The sequence below is a fragment of the Euphorbia lathyris genome, chromosome 10 (assembly GCF_963576675.1).
Source record: "Euphorbia lathyris chromosome 10, ddEupLath1.1, whole genome shotgun sequence".
In the NCBI taxonomy this organism is placed as follows: domain Eukaryota; kingdom Viridiplantae; phylum Streptophyta; class Magnoliopsida; order Malpighiales; family Euphorbiaceae; genus Euphorbia; species Euphorbia lathyris.
The window spans coordinates 49,227,603-49,247,103 of NC_088919.1; the positions used below are offsets into that span (position 1 = coordinate 49,227,603).

Here is a 19,501-nt window from a genome sequence, read left to right on the forward strand (position 1 = left end):
GCTTTAAAGGGAAAATGCAGTGTCCAATCCATAGTCCACACATACATAATGCACGAACATCTCTCTATCTGTCGTTAATCTCTTCAACACGCTATTGACCCGATGTTCCACTCACAATAAAAATTATAACTTTTATTATTATTTTTATTTTTATTTATCAATGGTTAGAAACTGAAATAAAAGGTTAACCGACCGAAATAATTGGTTAACCGGTTAGTGGTTAACCGAATTTAGTGGACTAGTGTACGGTTAGTGTTTTCAAAAAACCGATAAATTGGTTAACCGACCGAATTAACCTTAATGGACTGGTTAACCGACCACGTGCACCCCTAACTGGACTGGTATACCAGTTCTTCAGCACATTCTTAAGACAGATGTAGAAGCATGTTAACATGTTCTGAACTGGTATACCAGTCTGGAACTTGTTACCAGTTTTGCAACATAACTGTTCTGTTACAAACTAGTATAGTTCAGCAAACAGAATTGGTCCTGTTCTGTTACAAAACTACTACAGTTCTATAAACATAATTGGTCCTGTTTTTCGTGCAGACTATAAAGACATAAAATTAATGACAACCAAGCATACATCAGAAGAAGATGATCCTTATTCTTTCAGAGTAAACATGCATTTGTACCCAAATATATTTGAAATGTTTCCAAATAACTAACCTCACAGACAATTACGCTTATTATATATGAGCTCATCTATTCTTATGACAAATAACTAACCTCACAGACAGTTAAAGAAAATTTGAGCTATTATGTGCAGTGACCCTTACGGACAGTCATAGATCATCCATCAAATTTAAAATTACATTTCTCATAGAAAAAAAATCTTTAAGTAGAAGTAACCAACCGTTTGTATAATCCTCTTCCTGACCAGTATGCATTTTGAACATTGAAGCACATGTCCACCTTGGTGTTCACTTTCCTCCTTAGAAAACAAATGCATCGAGTACAAGTCCTCAGAGAGTGAGATCCTAACTGAATGTTGAAGTCGTGAATGGAACAAACCTTTATTCACATTCTAGCCTCCAGGCCCACCGCTCCTACTAAAACTCACATTGACATGATCTGCATGGTAACATTGATGAAATAACATAACATAAATTTAATATTCAAGTGAACAAAGATATTACATGATAAATTCAAACGTATGATGGTAATAATCGAGGTTTCAATAGTTGAAACAACCAGCATTTATCGAATTTGAAATAGAACACACTATTATTTCCAAATACTGCAGAAGAAATTACCAGAACTTCAAATGAACATTCTTGAGGACCTCAAATTAGAAACAACAGAACCATTTCCAGTATACCCCCATCAGATGAAAACAGAAAGAATTATATATAACCAGAGAAAAAAAAGCCCGTACGAAATTCAGGAATGTCAATTACAGCCGATTGAGTTTCAGGTATAAGGTTAGGACTGGAAAAGAACACATAGATTACCTGATTGAAGCTATCATCCAAAGGATTAGATTTCATTAATCACTTAACCTTAATGCCATTAAACAGGGCAACCAAAGTAAAAAGAGAAGCTCAAGCTTGCTAGGTTAAAGAAAATCAGCATTTTATTAATTAATAGAACATATAATCCAGATATTCTCTGCCCTTCTAACCCAGCTGCCTTATAATCTATAGCTAAAAAAATTGGCTTATTACTTATAATAAATAACAAAACAAGGAGAGGATAAATTCAATAAAGCATGACTCATAAACCATTGTGCTCCTGCATCCATTTTTTCCGTTTTTAACTTGCAATTAGAAAAATTTAATCTCATTCTCTTCTCATTTCATGTAGCTGAAAAGGGGGAAAGGCAAACTATTATCAACAGGACATCGCAACCGAACCAATTGGTTTACTTCCCTTCAATTTCAGAATCTTGAAAAGACATAAGTGAGTGCATCAGAAAATTAAGCAAATAGTAACAAATTTTCACTTTTTTCTATACTTACAAAACTGTAAGGTTGTTTAAGGTAGTGAGCTCCCTTAGAGATGATCTAGTAAGCTTGATGTTTTTAAGCCATATATACACATTAAAATTCAACACGGATTAACATTAGAGTTCCTAAAACAGAAACTAACAGATATAAATACCCAAGTATACTAACTTACATGAATCATAGTGATTTTAAATTGGCCAAGGACCTGGGGATTTCTCCTTCAAATATCATATAATCCCATGTTAACAAGATGTGCCAAATCACCAAGTTCTTTTGGAATTGGCCCACTTGTTTCATTCTTGTAAAGCTCCCTGCAATCAACAATTTCACAACCTATTAATTAGTGCCGGTTTGCTTCTCTTTTTTGGAACTCTGTTTTGCTATTTTACTCCAAAGTCCAAACAGTGGATCTAAAATGCTTGGTTAGCATTGATAAACTCTTGGTCAAAGCTATTTCACCCTCTTTCCCCCAATTAATAACAACTAATTTTCTCCCTCTTTCCCCAATTTTCTCAACAACCAGGACAACAAAAAGTAGGTGCAACCATAAGTAAATTTCTGCATCAGGGTATAGGCTCACAATTGCAAGATGTTTACCTCGATAGCCATAGGCATGAAGACAAGCAAGTCAGTAAGGTTGAAAGCTAAAGAAGATAGAAGGAAACCAAGCTGGTACTTCTCTAAAGTGGATGCTGATTTCCATGCTGATTTTGCTTCAGCTCCTACAGCTAAGTAGACAAAAATTTGCAGAGCAGAAAAAAAAAATAGCATCAAGAAATATATGTAAAATTGAATTAACCGCTTACAACTTTGTTACCAGCAAAAGAAGCTTGTTCATTGCAATTATAAAAAATATTAAATCAGGATAATATTAAAGAAGTAGGCATAGAGCTGTAAAATTTAAATGATGACCTTCATAAACACAGCAATCTCTGGACTGGGGCGTATGTTCCTGTTATCCTCTAAACAAACGAGATATTGCATATAGGTTGGAAAAAAAGCAGTTTATAATAGGACAGCCGTCAATTAGCTACATGCCAAGCATCAGCTATTTACCTATCTTAAAATAAAGTCTCTAAATAGGTGATTAAATATCAATTTGAGCATTGCTTTGCTAAGTTGTTTTCCTCTTGTTTTCTATTTTCTTATTGTATTATGGACTTAATTTACATAATGCTTCTTGATAATCTCAAGAAGAATACTGTATGATGCTCTAATACTGCGGTTAGGCCTTTTGCGATCAAGCAACCTATTCATAGTTTTCGCCTACATAACCTGCTCTTCATTCCAATAGAGCCTGGGATGTTTACCACCGGTGAACAAATGAGCTAACTAAAGACAGCGGAGCCATACAGAATGGAGGTGTAGGAACCGTATATTGCCAGAAGATAGCCGTTGTTATCTACGTCATATTAACTGTTTATCCATAGGCATTAGCGTATTAGCTACTAAAAAAGCAGTTTTTCTTGGGTTGTGGCTTCATTACCCGGAGGCTAAGAATCACCTGAGATTGAGATATAAGCTAACTAAAGACAGGTCTAAATGCCCGTAGGACTAAGATCCCTCAACATCAAAAGGCGCATTGGTAGACGCATACGAAGAGGCCTAAGCATATTCATCTGCATATGCAACGTCAAAACCTACCAGGTAAGGAGCCGCTAGAGAATAGGGTGTGGGGGGCTCGCTAAGTGATAATAGGTAGCGACCGGAACCCTAATGCCTTCATTCTGCAACAGCGAACAAGTATACATACATATATATGTGTGTGCGCGCACGAGTGTCTGCAGAAAATAAAGAATAGAGTGCAACCAAACTAAGTTCGCCGAAGGCCAATCTCATACTCGACAAATATGCTTAAAATTGTACAAGTAGAAAGAAGAAATTGGAATGAACACTTGACAGTGATTGAATATCAAAGATTATTACTCAGAGCTTAAGAAAAACTCATGTGTAAACATTATTAACGAACCTGCAAAGCCATCACATGCACCTTGGCATCTAGTTGCAAAATCTAAGGTATCTCTTACAGTAAGCTCTGCAATGTGATTATCTCTTTGGCTTTTGAAGAGGTCCTTTTAACATAAAAGGCATTAAGCGACTAGCCGTTGTATGTAATATTTCCAGTATTGGTCATTGTGCATCAAACTTAGACGATATTCATCTCTGAGATGGCCAATGAAAGGATTAGTACTTTGCAAATCAGTGAGCATTTGTCGAAGATCAAAAGCTTCTTCTTTAAGCCTTGATTCTGTTGAAACAGAGAAACATGATTCGAATTAGTCTAAAAGGTTGTGATTTTCGTTAGGAAGATGAACAACTTGACCAAACCTCTTTCCATTGGGTTTCCAGTTCTGTTTCCAAAATTGGGTTTCCAATTCAGTTTCCTAGTTTTGGAAACAGAACTAGAAACCAGTTCTATATCCAAAACTGTGTTTCCATTCCTAGAAATAGAACTACAAACCCATTTTGTATCCCAGCTCTAGAAAGAGATCTGAAAATGGGTTTCCAGTTCAGTTTCCCAGTTATAGAAACAGAACTGGAACCCAGTTCTGTTTTCAGAACTAGAACTGGATCTCCAGTTTAGTTTCCCAGTTCTATTAGAACTAGAACCCAGTTATGTAATAGAACTAGTACTCAGTTCTGTTTTCAGAACTGGTAAGAACCGAGATTTCGTGCAAGTGTTCTAGGTGATTTGTCTAGAGTCTTGAAATAGGTGACATTCATTGAAAAATTCCTCCAAAGATTAGATTAGAGTTTTGACTATAACATGTTATCAATCACTATAGCACATCACTGCAGGATCATATTCTTATAAACAAATAATGCAGCATGTCACAATGTAAACCATAGTAATGTAGAGAGCAACGGTCAACCAAGTAAAAGTGCATCACTGAAATAAAAAGGCCCCAACCTAATACTTGAGGCTTATGCACAGACAGAACACATCATGTTTTTTCTAAATCTAGAAATGAAACAACATTGCTAAAAATAAAATTGAATTCAATAAGTTGCATATGCGAAAGGATCATATGATCATATCTAACATATCTACTGACAATCAAGCTGTTCTTGTCTCTATATTTTATTTTGTGAAAACCTTCATGTGGAACTTTTGACTGTTTCTGTCTGTTCATCAAATGGTTATAAGTACTCGAGTAATTGTAAATTACCCCAATTGCTCTAACTAAACAAATATACAAATAACACGTTCATCAGCACCTGTATAACACAATGATTCACTAAAAGCAAAATATTGCACATTTCAACAACCACTTTACCAAAAGAGCCAACAAGAAAGTAATGATGGAAGACATTTACTAGTTGTAGTAGCCAAAGTTGCAGATGAGTTAACAAGTGTTATTCCATAAACATCTAGACTTAGAGTATTCCTGAAATAAGGTATACATACCCACATAAAGATAGTAGAAAAATCTTGACTAAGGTAACAAATGACATAGGAGTTTTAAATCTAAAATCTAAAATGACCACTTTTCTACAGCAGTAATACAATATATTCAATTATTAATCGCAAATGATATTATTAATTTTAATAGATAACAACATATTCCTTGCTACCTCAATAGTACACCATATTGCACAAATTAACCAACAAACAATTATTAACCTCATTGGTCAACTCATAATATTTAGGACATTAAGATATCAAGGGAAAAGCATGTGATTGATAAGAACTACATGAAGATCAGCCAAATAACTACAACATCTCATCAAATGAACACCATGTAATTTCTACTCTAATGAATATGAATTGTTGATGCTAATACCATTATGAAACAATTGATTACAATAATGTGAAGGCATAAGCCAAATAACATATAAAATAACCAAAAAAGAGAGAAGTCCTATAGTGGTTTAGATCCACTGATCTTTGGTATGTTCTTCTTTTTCTTTCTTTCACTTTTTTCCTTTTTTTGGCTTTTGGATTAAATGGTTACTTGACATTGTACAACCAGATTCACAATAGACATTAGTCAGAGAAATAAAGGTGAAAAAAAGGACCAAGCACCGAAAACTAAGAAGACAAATCGTTATAATAGGCATCTCAATAGTATTGTCCAGAAAACTAGCTTTAATTGTAGTGCAAAGGAAAATAACAGCTTCAATATCCATAAAACCAAACATGTCAGGACAACGAGGGTGCTTCGGAGGAATACCTATTTGAACATTCAACAAATCAGCCAATAAAAGGAACAGATGAAAGACAAACCAACCTGACCCATTTTTTTATCCCTAAAATAAAACATGACAGGAAAAACTTAGTATTTCTATAAGTCAAAGAGAAGAGCTTACTAGTGTAGAGAGTCGCAGAAACTTCATGCTTAACACAGTTGCAATTACAGACGGTGGTGATTTAGGTTTTCTGTGTTGGAGAAGATGCCGGAGACGAGTGGTGATTTAGGTCGATATGAATTCGAAGTGATTTGAGTGTGAAGCCATGGATTGAGGTGGAGATTTGTCTGAGTTTTGTGAAATTAGCTTGACCTTTTGTAATTAGGGTTTTTCTGTGTCGGTTTGAGCTTTTGTCGAACCTTTTGGAATTCGGCCAAGCTTTCAAATTGAAAATGAAATTGGGGCAAATTTTTTTTGGAGGGATTATTTGGGGTGGATGGCGGTAACTTTAGATTTGGGTGAAGGAAAGATGGACAGTACTTCTAATTTTTTTAGGGTAATTATTTGAAGGAATTAATGAGAATTAAATTTATTGTTAATATTATAGATAAATAAAATAATGAGAATAATAAAAAGTCCAATTTAATAAATTGTTAAGAAATAAGTATTAGTGAGAATAAAATAAAATAATATTTCATAAATAAATTGTTTTGTGATTAATAATAAAACATGTAATTTATCTTCATTAAAGTTATTGAAATTATGTTTTCAATGAGAATATTTTTTATTCTCGTTAACTTTTTCTCACTAATACCCAATTTTCTTGTAGTCACCTACCGGCTTGGCCGAATACTTCTCCATAATCAATTTATCTAAAATATAAAATGAAAAGTGAATTCTAAAGTTATGATAATAAAAAATGTTTAATTTGTCAAAAGTTCAAAAATTACATATGTTTGATATCACCAATGTGGTTCATATATGCTTCGATATTTTCCAAGCTGATTTGACAAACTATACAAAACAGTCCAGCCTAGAAACAAATAAAAAGTTTAAGGAACTCGTATTAACAAGCTTTGGTGCAGGTTTTACAGCCATCACACCAAAAGTTCTGTTTTGTTGTGCTATGGAACTTACATCCACAGACTTCTTTTGATGAATTGAGGACGAATTATTAAGCTATAAGATTAAAATATAAATATCTATGTATAAGATTTAAATATTAAATGAACAATGGACACGCACAAGTTGTTGTAATACCTGTGATGTAGTACTCAGATCTAAATTCTTCTCGATCAGATTCTCAACTAGATTGTTTTGATTAGTCTGTTCATACAAAAGAGCTTGATTAGTCTGTTCATACAAAATATAAAAACTAATGTTGTCCTGTTTATGCTTTTATTGCACAACATGTCTTGTACATCTTTACAATGTTGTCTTGTGCCTATTCCATCTATAACTAATGTTGTCCTGTTTTTTTTTTTCAATTACAAGAACAAGGATTTTAAATCCCAACTGGAAAATTATTGAAATTTGAAGTATTACTAATGTCAGTGTGTCTACTTAAGTTAAACTCTTGCAAATATAGCAAAATCAACAGCAACCATGCAATTTGAATTGAGAGATCTCCTGCAGCTAAGAACAAATATGGTTTGTTAACATAGGAGTAAAGAAGTGCAGAAATTATAACTAACATGTAATCAAATTATAGAGTAGGTTGTGCATTAGAAGTGTCTTACCTAAAAACTTAGATTACTTTGATAATTAGAGTAGCATAATTGACTCGTAAAAATTGAGTGGTAAAAAAACAATTTGATAACTCATAAGGGGGTTAAACTAATTGAGCAGCAAAACTGACTAACAGTTAACCAATATAACTAATAATTTGGTAAATAACCACTGTAAACAACAAATGATGAATTTAAGAATGGAGGATAGAGTAAGAGTGATGAGAATTGATAGAAGGTCATTAATTGAAACAGAGCCAATAACTCTCCGAGTTGATCAAATAGATAATGCAAGGGTATGTACAATTAATTAAGGGATAAGGAACCAAAATAGGTCTATGGTTTTTGGGTAAGTATCAATTTAGGCTCCACGTACAAAATAGCACCAATATAGACTTAACTTTAAAAAGGTATGAATTTAAGCCTCGATAACCGATTGGACACCTCATTCCTATTACTCCGTTAAGTTCTAATTTCTCCCTCCACGTATAATTAACAGAACTTAACGTACTAATATCAATGATGTGTCTCATTCCGTTATCAATGCCTAAATTAGTATCTTTTTTTAAAGCTAAGCCTATATTGGTGCTATTTTGTCGGTGGAGCCTAAAATGATACTTCCCGAAAAACCATAGACTTATTTTACTACCTTATCTCATTAATTAAATATATGCATGCATGATTTAGGAGATGAAGGATGACTTAATTAATGACATTGTCATGTGCAGGAAGCTTCCATGTATGTGATGAATACAAGGAGTGCTATGTATGCTTAATAAGTTTTACATCCAAATTTAACAGGTTGCTATGTATACGAACAAGCTATCGGAATCTGAAGAGAACAAGCAACTCAAGCCAAGATCATTTTTAGATGAAGCTCCAGCATCAAGTGTAGGTAGTATAACAAACTCTTTCTCTGACAAATAAAATGAATGATAAAATTAATAAGAGAAGGACTCCTCTATCTCGGCATTTCTAATTAACAGTTTGCAATAATAATACCCAAAACAAACAGAGTTTCGAATCCCAATCCTAGGCAAAGGAGAAGAAGGTGCATCAAGTTCAAGTACCATATTGACTGAAAATGCTGAGGAAGACTCTATATCTCCAGCTTTGCTATCAGAGACTGAGAAGCTGAATCAAGCTGAGATCATGGAGTTAAATGGGATAAGTGCAGGAAGCTGCCATGTATGTGATGAATACAAGGAGTGTTGAAGAAGTTGTCTCTATATTCACTCAGGTACTTTCTTTTAACAAAGGGATAAGGTACGGCTATAGTTTTTGGGGAAATACCAATTTAGGCTCTACTTACAAAATAGCACCAATATAAACTTAATGTTTAAAAAAATGGTACCAATTTAGGCTTCGATAATGAAATGAGACACGTCATTGATATTACTTCGTTAAGTTTTGTCAATTATATGTGTACGGAGAAATCAGAACTTAACGAAGTAATAGGAATGACTTGTTCAATCCATTCTTGAGGTCTAAATTGATACTTTTTTTTAAACGTTAAGTCTATATTGGTGCTATTTTGTACGTAAACCTAAATTGATACTTACCCAAAAACTATAGACCTATTTTGGTACATTATCCCTTTAATAAAGGATTATTATATATTATTGTAGGCAATTAATCTAAAACATGGAGATTGGTTTGCAGGGATTGGAACAGCTTGTAAGTGTGGCAAAAGCTGCAAGCAGAACAAGTGATTTAAAGGAAGAGTGGCATCATCACAACCAATATAACCAATGTGAAAAAACAAATCATATCGTCACATTAAAATTAAGTAATACCAAATCATATAGTCATATTAAAATTAAGTTTGCGATTTACACTGCTCATATACTAGCTAGTGATGTTGATTAGTGCTATCATTTTCAACGTTTAATGATTTGTCATATCTGTATATTGGTAAATTGTGCATTTGGTTTTTTTTTTGTGTTCGGTTTGAACCAAGTCTGGAATTATTTATACATGTGAAAAGCACTAAAAGCATCCCCCAAGAGAGCCTCTTGTTTCCATATGAAAAGTAATTTCAGGTACATGGAACAAATAATCATTTACAGCATTACATGGTGGTTTGAACTGGCAGATAGATTACATGATGCTCAAGGCACCGTGTCTCGGTAGTCTAATCATAAGCCTAACATATTCCTTGAAAACAAGAAAGGAGTTATCTGCCACAGTGATGAAGTGGAGCAAGCCTTGAACTATTTGGAGAAAGCTGATCCGGTGGCAAAGCTGAGATTTTGAAGTTAAAACGGGGTTGTTGGAATTTAGCGATTTCGGACCCTAATTTGATTGGATTCGGCCCATTGAATCAAACCCATTATAGACCCATGGTGGACGTGTTTTTTAGCCATCTGAGATCGTTTTGGGCCTCAAAACGGCAGTTTTGTGTTTTTGTCGCACTTTCAATTATTTCCGTGTTTTGTTACTTTTCCTTTTAGGTTTCGAATTAGGTTTTATTTGTCAGCCTATATAAAGGCTCGACGCCCCCCTTATATAAGCAGTTTTCGATTAATAAAATTTCAGAGTTTATTCTCTTTTCCAATTTTCGTTAGTCGTGCGCGATTCAACGATCGTTGACGGTTTTAAACATTGTTCGTGCGCGAACAGTCGTTTAGAACGAAAGTCTGTTTATTCCGCTGCATCACACAGAGAATTCATGTAAAAGAACAAAATCATCTGCTGAAACGGTGAAAACATCGGTGGTAAGATCATATTTGACATGGGGAAGATCATATCGGTGGTATGATATATGGTTTTATGGTTAGAATGCTCGGTTGAGAAAATTGAACTTTAACATTTCATGTTTGGTCAATTTTTTATGGCATCAGCAAGAAGATGGGACCAGTAACCATTTTATAGGAGGAATTGGATAAACTCTATCCAACTCAACATCAGCAAACAGATGCATTCAATCACACTAAATATATGTATTCATATTAGCTTGTTAATAAAGGAAAACTATATATAAAACTTAATCATTGATGAATCATATTCAAGACCACTAGTACTCTTGCAAGCTATCAGCACCTTCATTGCCTATTGCAGCCAAAGGAATAGAAATTCTAGACTGAACCTCTAATATGAAGACCTTTGACTTCCTGGATCTCAAAGAGTATACTCACCTCATCCACCTAGGTTTGAATACACACATAATAATAACCTTCCTTGCTTATTCGCTTAGTAATTACTTCTCAAACACCTATATTTAGTTAGTTTTAATAGATAGATTGAGAGATTTGGGTTCAACAAGGGCTGAAGTGATATTCACAAACAGTACATGTTGCAAGTGGCACAACATCAAAACACTTTTTTATGAACTTGGAGCAAGCCTTGCAGTTCATGAGCTTGATCGGGACTCAAATAGGAGAAAATGGAATGGGCTTTAAGAGCCCTGGGTTGTAATCCTTGTAGGAATATAAAGAAAGAAAAACCTGGAAAAAGCCCCAATTTTTGGAGGAAAAATGGAGTTTGGACAATTCGGAATCCATGGATTCAGGTCAAGTAAACACTGAAAATCAATAACAAGAACTTCATATTTATCATGGTGATGTATATTTAGTTCCAAAACAGAGAGAATATCTCTTTGAGGGACAGTACCCAAAGAGTCCCTAGGTAATTCTTGAACACATGAACCAACAAAGAGCTTCCTAGACAAGGATTTTTCTTTGCTTGGGATGATTCCATCCTAAAATAACTGGAAATGGATGCTCACCAATATTCAGTCCTAGATTTTCAAACCCTACATAAAGTCTTGGGCTATTGCTTGAAAAAGTTGTAGCAGTCAAAGAATTCAATCAAACACTACATATCCCAAACATGAAAAAAAAACTCAAAGCTCGTGAACATGATTCTAAATCAGAAAAGTTCAATAAAAGCATGAAAACCCATCTAATGTAAACAATTAAATCCATGAAAGCCAATTAATTAAACATAGATTGTAAAGGAAGAAGAATTCCAAAAATATACCTAGAACTGTTTTGGGGCCTTTCACCGCACTCAAACACCAAATACGGAAGTTGTCGGAGCATAAATTCTTAATGGCTTCTTGGAGGTGGGAACCAAAAAAAGGAAGCGAGATGAACAATAATTAAGAGAGGAATTCAGCATCCATGTTTAGAGCTGTATAAATTTGAAGAGCATATATTTAGGGTTTAGAGGATATATCATCGCAGACAAGAGGAAATGAAGGGGTTTTAGATGATTTTAGGTTTTTTATACTTAACAAATATTTCAGGCGCCAAATGAAATTTGGTTTTGGGGCATTTTTTATTTTCAACTTTTTGTGGCAATTTAATTCAAATCCCCACTATTGGTTCGATATTTTTGTGGCAAATCCATAATTCCCCCCAATATAATGTATTTTATGTGGGGATTTCATTAATTCACCACTAATACATCACTTTATGTGGCAATTCAAAAATTCGCCACTGACAGTTTAATATTTGAGGCACATTATTTGTCCGCCACAATTGTATTGTGTTTAGTGGCGAATTTCAATTCCCCACTAATTTTTCCCCATTAAAAACCCCTTTTGTTGTAGTGGCAGGTGGTTGTTGACCCGGAGCAGAGGTAGAAACATGAGTGACCTTAGTAACCATCCCTTATGATTTGAGGAAGTGAGAGTCCTCGGGTATCGCAACGGCCATCGACTGAGGTGTCACTAGCTTGACCCTTGTATTTGTTTTTTTTCTTTATAGGCTGCTCATCCTCTAAATCCTCAACAGTGGGCCGTTTCTGCTGCGTCTCAACAGGAGTTGGCTCAGAGTCAGGTTTAGAGACTCTGACCTTCTTAGTTACATCCTTGGGGGACTTGGGCTCAAGAGATTTAGGCTCATCAGCCTTTCTTTTCTTGCCCTTACTGGGCTTGGCATCTTCAGTGCCTTCGTCCTTCTTTCCTTTTGGCACTTGCATTCTTCTGTGTGCAAGAGTCTAGAGACACAACAGTGATCTCCGTGCATTCCCCATCCTTCTCACCTTTAAGATCTATCTTGTGGTGCTTGAGAATGGCCGTAATGACTGAGCCTAGTCTGAGCTTCATCGTACTGCGTTGGAACGCATCGACCAAGAAGACCGACATATTCAGCGGCTTCATCTCCAGTATGTACCAGATTATGCACTGCTCGAAATTGGACGCAGATGTGGTTGAGTTGAGTTTTGGAAAGAGGAAGTTGGTTATCATATAATGGGCTTGCCTATGAGGTTGGGAGAGGGAAGTGGTGGAGACTTCAGCAGTAAAGCCCTTGGGCTTGCAGTACTCCTTGTCATAGTCAGCATCTTTTTCATCGCCAACTTTTCGGAGCTCAGTTCCTTCTTCTTTTAGCTCAAGTAGGTCAGATAAATATTTGGGCGTGATGGTGAGCTCAGTGCCCTTGACAGAACTGACCAAGTGGTCACAGTTGTCATCAGCAACCTTCAGATTCTTGTAAAACTCATTTACAAGTCTTGGGTAAGTGATTCCAGGGAGACCAAAGAGGGTTCCCCATTTTAGGTTAGCTATCCACTTGCAGAAGGGCTGACCTGACTTAATGAACTCAGGGGAGAAGTATCTAGAGATGTGGATTTGTGGATTTTCAACTTTCTCCAGTACCTCATACACAGTAAAGAAAGTTCGTGGTTTGGGTGTTTTTCCAGCCTTTTTGGGTTTTGCCTGAGATGACTCTGCAGGGTGCTTAGTGGTGTTCTGAGGTTGTTCAGTTTGAAGCTAATCCTCAACATTTTCAATTTGCTGAGTATTAGGTTGTTCAAGGTTCTGGGTTTCAGTCATGGGTTGTTTGTCTTGTCCGGGGTTCGACTGATGTTCAGGTGAGTCTTCGTAGTCAAGTTGTTCTTCCTCGAATGGGGAGGGATTGATATCAGAGGCTCTGTCCTCATACTTCTCATAGCCACTAGATGAGGTTAGGTCATTTTGAGAAGACATGGTGTTTTTGGTGTTCTTGCGGTTTGAGAAGAACAGATTACAGAAGAAAGATAGGAATTGAGAGAGAGAGATTGCGAGTATTCAAGCGTAAGGATAAATGAGAGAGACTTCTTCTCTATTTATAGCCGAGGATGAGAGAGGTGAGGGTCAAAGACCCAACGGTCAGAATTTCAACCACTCAAAGTCATTAACTCTGACATTAATGCTAATTACAGCACATGGTTCCTTAATGATGCTTATTACGTCATCCTAGTCACTACCTAGATACACGTGCGAGCCTTAGAAGATATGTTATCTACTCAGTATCAACTCAGAGCATGCAAGTCAGTTTATCACTCAGAACAGTTTATACCCAGAATTATTGGAGAGGATTAAACATACCTATTGCTTCTCTCAACGCGCAGAATTGCTCACGAGCCAGTGGCTTTGTGAATATGTCCGCGAGCTTCTCATCAGTTAGAATGTAGGTCCGCTTGATCTCACCCTTGAGTACATGATGTCTAATTAAGTGATGTCTTATGCCGACATGCTTCATCCTGCTGTGCTGAATTAGATTTTTTTGGATAGGTCAATAGCGCTCTTGTTGTCACACTTGACCTTAATGGTTTTTGTCTTTACTCCATAATCATCTAGCTACTGTTTAATCCAGAGGACTTGAGCAACATAGCTTCTAGTATCAATGTACTCAGCTTCAGTGGTTGACAGGGCTACTGATGACTACTTTTTGCTGAACCAAGACACAAGACTATTCCTAAGAAAGTGACATTCTCCTGAGGTACTCTTTCGTTCTAGCTTGCCTCGTCCATAGACAACATCATTGTATCCAAGGAGTGTGAACTCAGAAGTGTTGGGATACCATAGACCTGTATTCACTGAGCCTTGTAAATATCTAAGGATTCTTTTTACATTTATGTAATGAGATTCCTTAGGGTTGGCTTGATATCTAGCACAGTAGCACACTAAGAACTGAATATATGGCCTACTTGCCATAAGATAGAGTAGAGAGCTAACCATACCTCTATACAACTTGTTGTCTACTGACTTACCATGTTCATCGGTTGAGAGGACAGTGTCAGTACCCATAGGGGTTGATATTGACTTACAATATTCTCCATGCCATAGTTCTTCAATATCTCTTTTGCATATTTTGTTTGGCTAATGAAGATTCCATTCTTTCCTTGCTTGATTTGGAGTCCAAGAAAGAAGTTGAGTTCTCTCGTCACGGACATCACAAACTCAGTTTGCATCTGTTTAGTAAATTCCTTGCAAAGAGACTCGTTTGTAGCACCGAATATAATATCATCAACGTATATTTGTGCCAGTAGGGTATCCTTGCCCTTTTACTTTATAAATAAAGTTGTATCCGCTTTTCCTTTGACATAATTTCTAGTCAGTAGGAAGCTTGTTAAGCGTTTATACCAAGCACGTGGTGCTTGTTTCAAACCATACAGAGCCTTCTAGAGTTTATAAACATGGTTTGGGAACTTTGGATCCTCAAACCCTAGAGGTTGATTAACATACACCTCCTCATTTATAACTCCATTTAAAAATGCACTTTTAATATTCATTTGAAATAATTGCAAGTTCATGAAACTGGCATAAGCACACAATATTCTAATAGCTTCTAACCTTGCCACTGGGAAAAATTCTCACCATAGTAGGCATCCTAGCTCAATTATACTCTTCTTTTAGAAAATGTGACTTTCTTTTATCGTTATTACTTTGTACATATCTCTGTATCAGTCTATCAGTCTCTTGTATTTAGTTGTAACTTTTTATTTTGTGCTTCAGACTCTTTGAGCACGCTTCCACCAAAGTCTGTACAATTAACAAAACTATTTGCATTTCAACCTTGGATGAATTCAAAGGAAAACATTGGCAATCTTCTGATGGTATGTCCCTAGTTAATCTCTAGTTACTTCATGTTCTTGTCTGCTTATTTGATTTTCGATGAAGAGTTTTTATTTGGCTATGTCCTTGAAAAAAAAAGATCATTACATTGTGCACTGATATTAATTTATTAGTTGGTTCAACATTCATTATAGTTTCCCTATTTCAACGAAAAACCTTTTGCCTACAATTACGTCGGATTATTGTGGTAATATTTATGTTTGATTATAGTTCAATGTTAGAGCTCCATTCAATAAAAAAAATACATATATATTTTAAAAAAAATATCAATATTTTGCGTCGCGCGTGAGCAATGAGCGATACAAAGTGTATCAGATTAATCAGGGAGTTTGTGTCGCGCACCCTTGGAGCGCGTCACAAGAATTATCATATGTTGTGTCGCGCACTCTAGAAGCGTGTCACAAGAGTTATCGCTCTATTGTATCGCGCGCTTGACAAGTGCGACACAACAGATGAGTAGCTTGTGTCGCTCTCAAGAGCGATGCAAAGTTCTTGTGTCGCACAAAAGTACGGCACAACAATATGAAAAAGTGCGACACAAGTTGTCACACCCGACCCAAAACAGCATCGGGTATGAAAGGAAAACCGGATAACGAACTTCTAACAGTCTAAAAGGCGAACCTATATTCAAATAGATAAAAATTTATTTGGACTACCTAAAATTTATTTAATTATTTGGCTTGGACTTGATAATTCTATCAAGTTTCCTACATATCCCGAATATCTTTTAATCTTTAAATCGGGAATCAAAGCCACGTAGTTCTACCCATTTTAGGTAGTTCTCCCAATTTATTGATACGTTAATGCAACTAATAGACTTCACTTTATTTTTATACAGTTTCGTTTTATCGCTACTACTATTCGTAATATATTTAGTATCCCGATCTACGATTTCGACTCGTCAATTTTTAACCTGTTAAAAACTTGATTTAATTTCCTAATAACTTAACTTAATTTCAAAATAGATCAAAAACACTTATTCAAACCATCGTAAATTTATTTATTATTTATTTAATATATATGTGAATATTTTATCGATTCAACAATACGAAACTTAAATTTAAAAAAAAATCACATTATCAAATCAAATAAAATCACAAGTAAATATCGATATCTTTATATCAGCACTTTATCAAATCAACTCGTAATCAATCAAACCCACTCGTAACCAATCGTAATCAAGCAAACATTTTATCAAACCAAATCCGTAATCAAATAAACGCTTTATTAATCAAACTCATAATTAATGAAACGTAAAACCTTATATCAAAATCAACTCATAACCGAAAACGTAAAACCCTATATCAAAAACCTTATATCCATTCTAGAGCTTTTCCCCGTACGTATCAATCCATAAACCTCATAAACCATATATAGTTGAGACGTCTCTTTAACCTTGTCTAATCCCGTATTGGTCTTATCCAACACTTCGTTGCCAATACCCGACTAGGTCTTTAAACTGTGTACACAGGCCATGTTCCTCACTGAACATGGTCTTCAAATATCTAACACCACCCGTCCGGATTACTCTAGATGGATATCATTATCGTAATGTTCTCAATTAAACTTACTTAATCCAAAAAAAAACATTCACATAAAAACAATTCACATCGAAATCATTCTCTCGATTCAATTTCCAAATAAGTATCTCAAGCATAAAATTACACTTCAAATTAATCATTAAAATCAAAAGTAAATACTTTAAATAATATATTTTCATAAAAAATCAATAAAAATCAATTTTATCAAACTTCGAGAATTTAAGGCCACTAAAATATTATATCAATAAAATTTAAGGAAACACTTTTATCAAACTATTTTCGTACCCTTTTATCCGACTATTTTTATTGTACCGTATAACATCAAACCGATATCGTTAGTTCCGACCGAAGGTTCAGTTAGACTCATGACGCTGTTAGGAGTCTATCCGTATAAATTTTATATTCAAAACTCTTATATTAATTTTGATAGATTCTAATTCTCAATTATCGATATTAATCCTTCTATTATAAAACTGCTCAAACTATTTTATTAATAGAATTTAAAATAATAAAGGATAGATTATTTTCGGTCACTGAACTAGTAATTTTAAACCGACGTGATTATTTTGAACCGATTATACCATTAAACTTGTGACGCTACTACAAGTTAATTAATACCAATTTCATTTCACTATCTAATTAACCACTTCCTATTTTCAAATGTCATCTAATTAGTTAACCACACACCACTTACTTATAGTTGTCAAATTAATATTCTAACCTTTTGACCTATCTACAATAATTTCGATATCGATAATTGAATCTAGTTCATTTTTAACTACCGATAATAATTTACTTAATTTGTCTCTAAGTTCAGAAACTAAATAAATCAAAAACTTCTTACAATTAATCATCAATAAATCTAGCAAACAACCAGTCTAAAGATTTATACTTTTATTAGTAACTCATAGGCTTGATAAATTACTAATCACAACCTATTAAAATTTAACGCAACTACCGGAACCAAAATTACACAAAATCATGCCAATAACATTTTAAAAATAATTTGAGTTTAAAATACGGTTACAGAAATATCGTCGTCGAAATGCCGTTTTCAGTCACCGAGAGGTCGTCGACGGATATCACCGGCATCGAAAGATTTGTAAAACTTTTATTAGACGTAAGCGGTCCGTAGTCGACAAATAATATCATATATTAGCCAAAGAATTTTTGATATTCCTTTTTAAAAGGGTGAACAACCAAATAGTATATATATCCCTCTATTTATATAACCTTCCTCTTTATAAGATTTTGAAATAAATAAATTTATATAGAAACTCCTTTTAATTTTTGTTATGATGACATATGGCAATATTTTTAACTTCCACTTATATGCCATATGTTAATGTATAAATCATGATATACTTTATTTAGTTACATGTGTATTAGAATAGTTTAAAATTTTAGACACGGACGTGACACAAGTAAACATTTCTGTGCTAGTGTTAAAAGCACAAAATTCCATTAGACATTCTAATGCAAACATAAAAATGAGTTGAATAAAATTGAGCTCTTTTACAATAAGAATAAAACATACTCCCTCCATTCCATTATATAAGTCATTCTAGGGTATTTCACACAAATTAAGAAATATATTGGTTAATTAAAAAAAATCCCCTCTCATATCACTATTGGGTAATAAGCATTGGAATATTAAAAAACACATGTACCAATACAAAAAATAATTCTCTCTCATGTTACTATTGGGCAATAAGCATTGGAATCCTAGAATGACTTATATTTAGGGAAAAAACTAATTTGCTAGAATGACCTATATAATGGAATGGAGGGAGTATATTTTTAATAATCTTTGGGTAAATTTTGTAAATATTCCAAATAATTTTGTTTTAATACTCAGAATAAAAATTGTATAAGGATGATATTTTTAGGTAATTTATACCCATGATCTTTTTACTTTTTACTTGTTTTCATTGTGACCTCTGAATTAAAGATGAACATTGTGATAGTTGAACTTTGCAGGACCAGCCCTGGTTATAGGCTCGGGGTGCGTCGGCCTAGGGCCGGAAGGGGCCCAAATTTTTTTTAGCCTTTATATATATATGAAATTTAATTTTTTTTAATATAAATAGTGATAAAATTATATATGAGGACCTATTTCTTTCCGAAACCCAATTGATAAAAAATATTAAAAGGTCTTATTATATATAAATTATTATTATTAAAAGAGTCATTATTGCTTATTTTGCTTAGGGCCCCTAAATTTCATGACCGGCCCTGTAACTTTGCGCTATATTAACATAATTACATCATTTACCGTTGATTAATATGTGCACTCCAATAATAATTAAT

The 19,501-nt window shown here is 34.5% G+C and overlaps 1 protein-coding gene and 1 long non-coding RNA gene across 4 annotated transcripts; one reads left to right on the forward strand and one right to left on the reverse strand.

Annotated features, from left to right (window-relative positions):
- Positions 1-740: 740 nt before the first annotated feature.
- LOC136208927 (uncharacterized) lies at positions 741-12,042 on the reverse strand. 3 transcript variants are annotated; one of them, XR_010677325.1, is made up of 6 exons: positions 11,789-12,042; positions 6,261-7,406; positions 3,919-4,197; positions 2,547-2,677; positions 2,122-2,260; positions 741-1,074 (listed from the first exon to the last, which is right to left on the reverse strand). It is a non-coding gene; the product is annotated as an uncharacterized lncRNA (long non-coding RNA). The 3 variants fall into 3 exon arrangements; XR_010677324.1 differs by having other exon boundaries at positions 6,261-7,709; XR_010677323.1 differs by having other exon boundaries at positions 6,261-7,715.
- On the forward strand, positions 8,008-9,519 carry LOC136208908 (uncharacterized). The gene is made up of 3 exons (XM_066000197.1): positions 8,008-8,103; positions 8,985-9,047; positions 9,436-9,519. Exons 1-3 carry the CDS (start codon positions 8,008-8,010, stop codon positions 9,517-9,519), a joined length of 243 nt encoding a protein of 80 aa, XP_065856269.1.
- Positions 12,043-19,501: the final 7,459 nt, after the last annotated feature.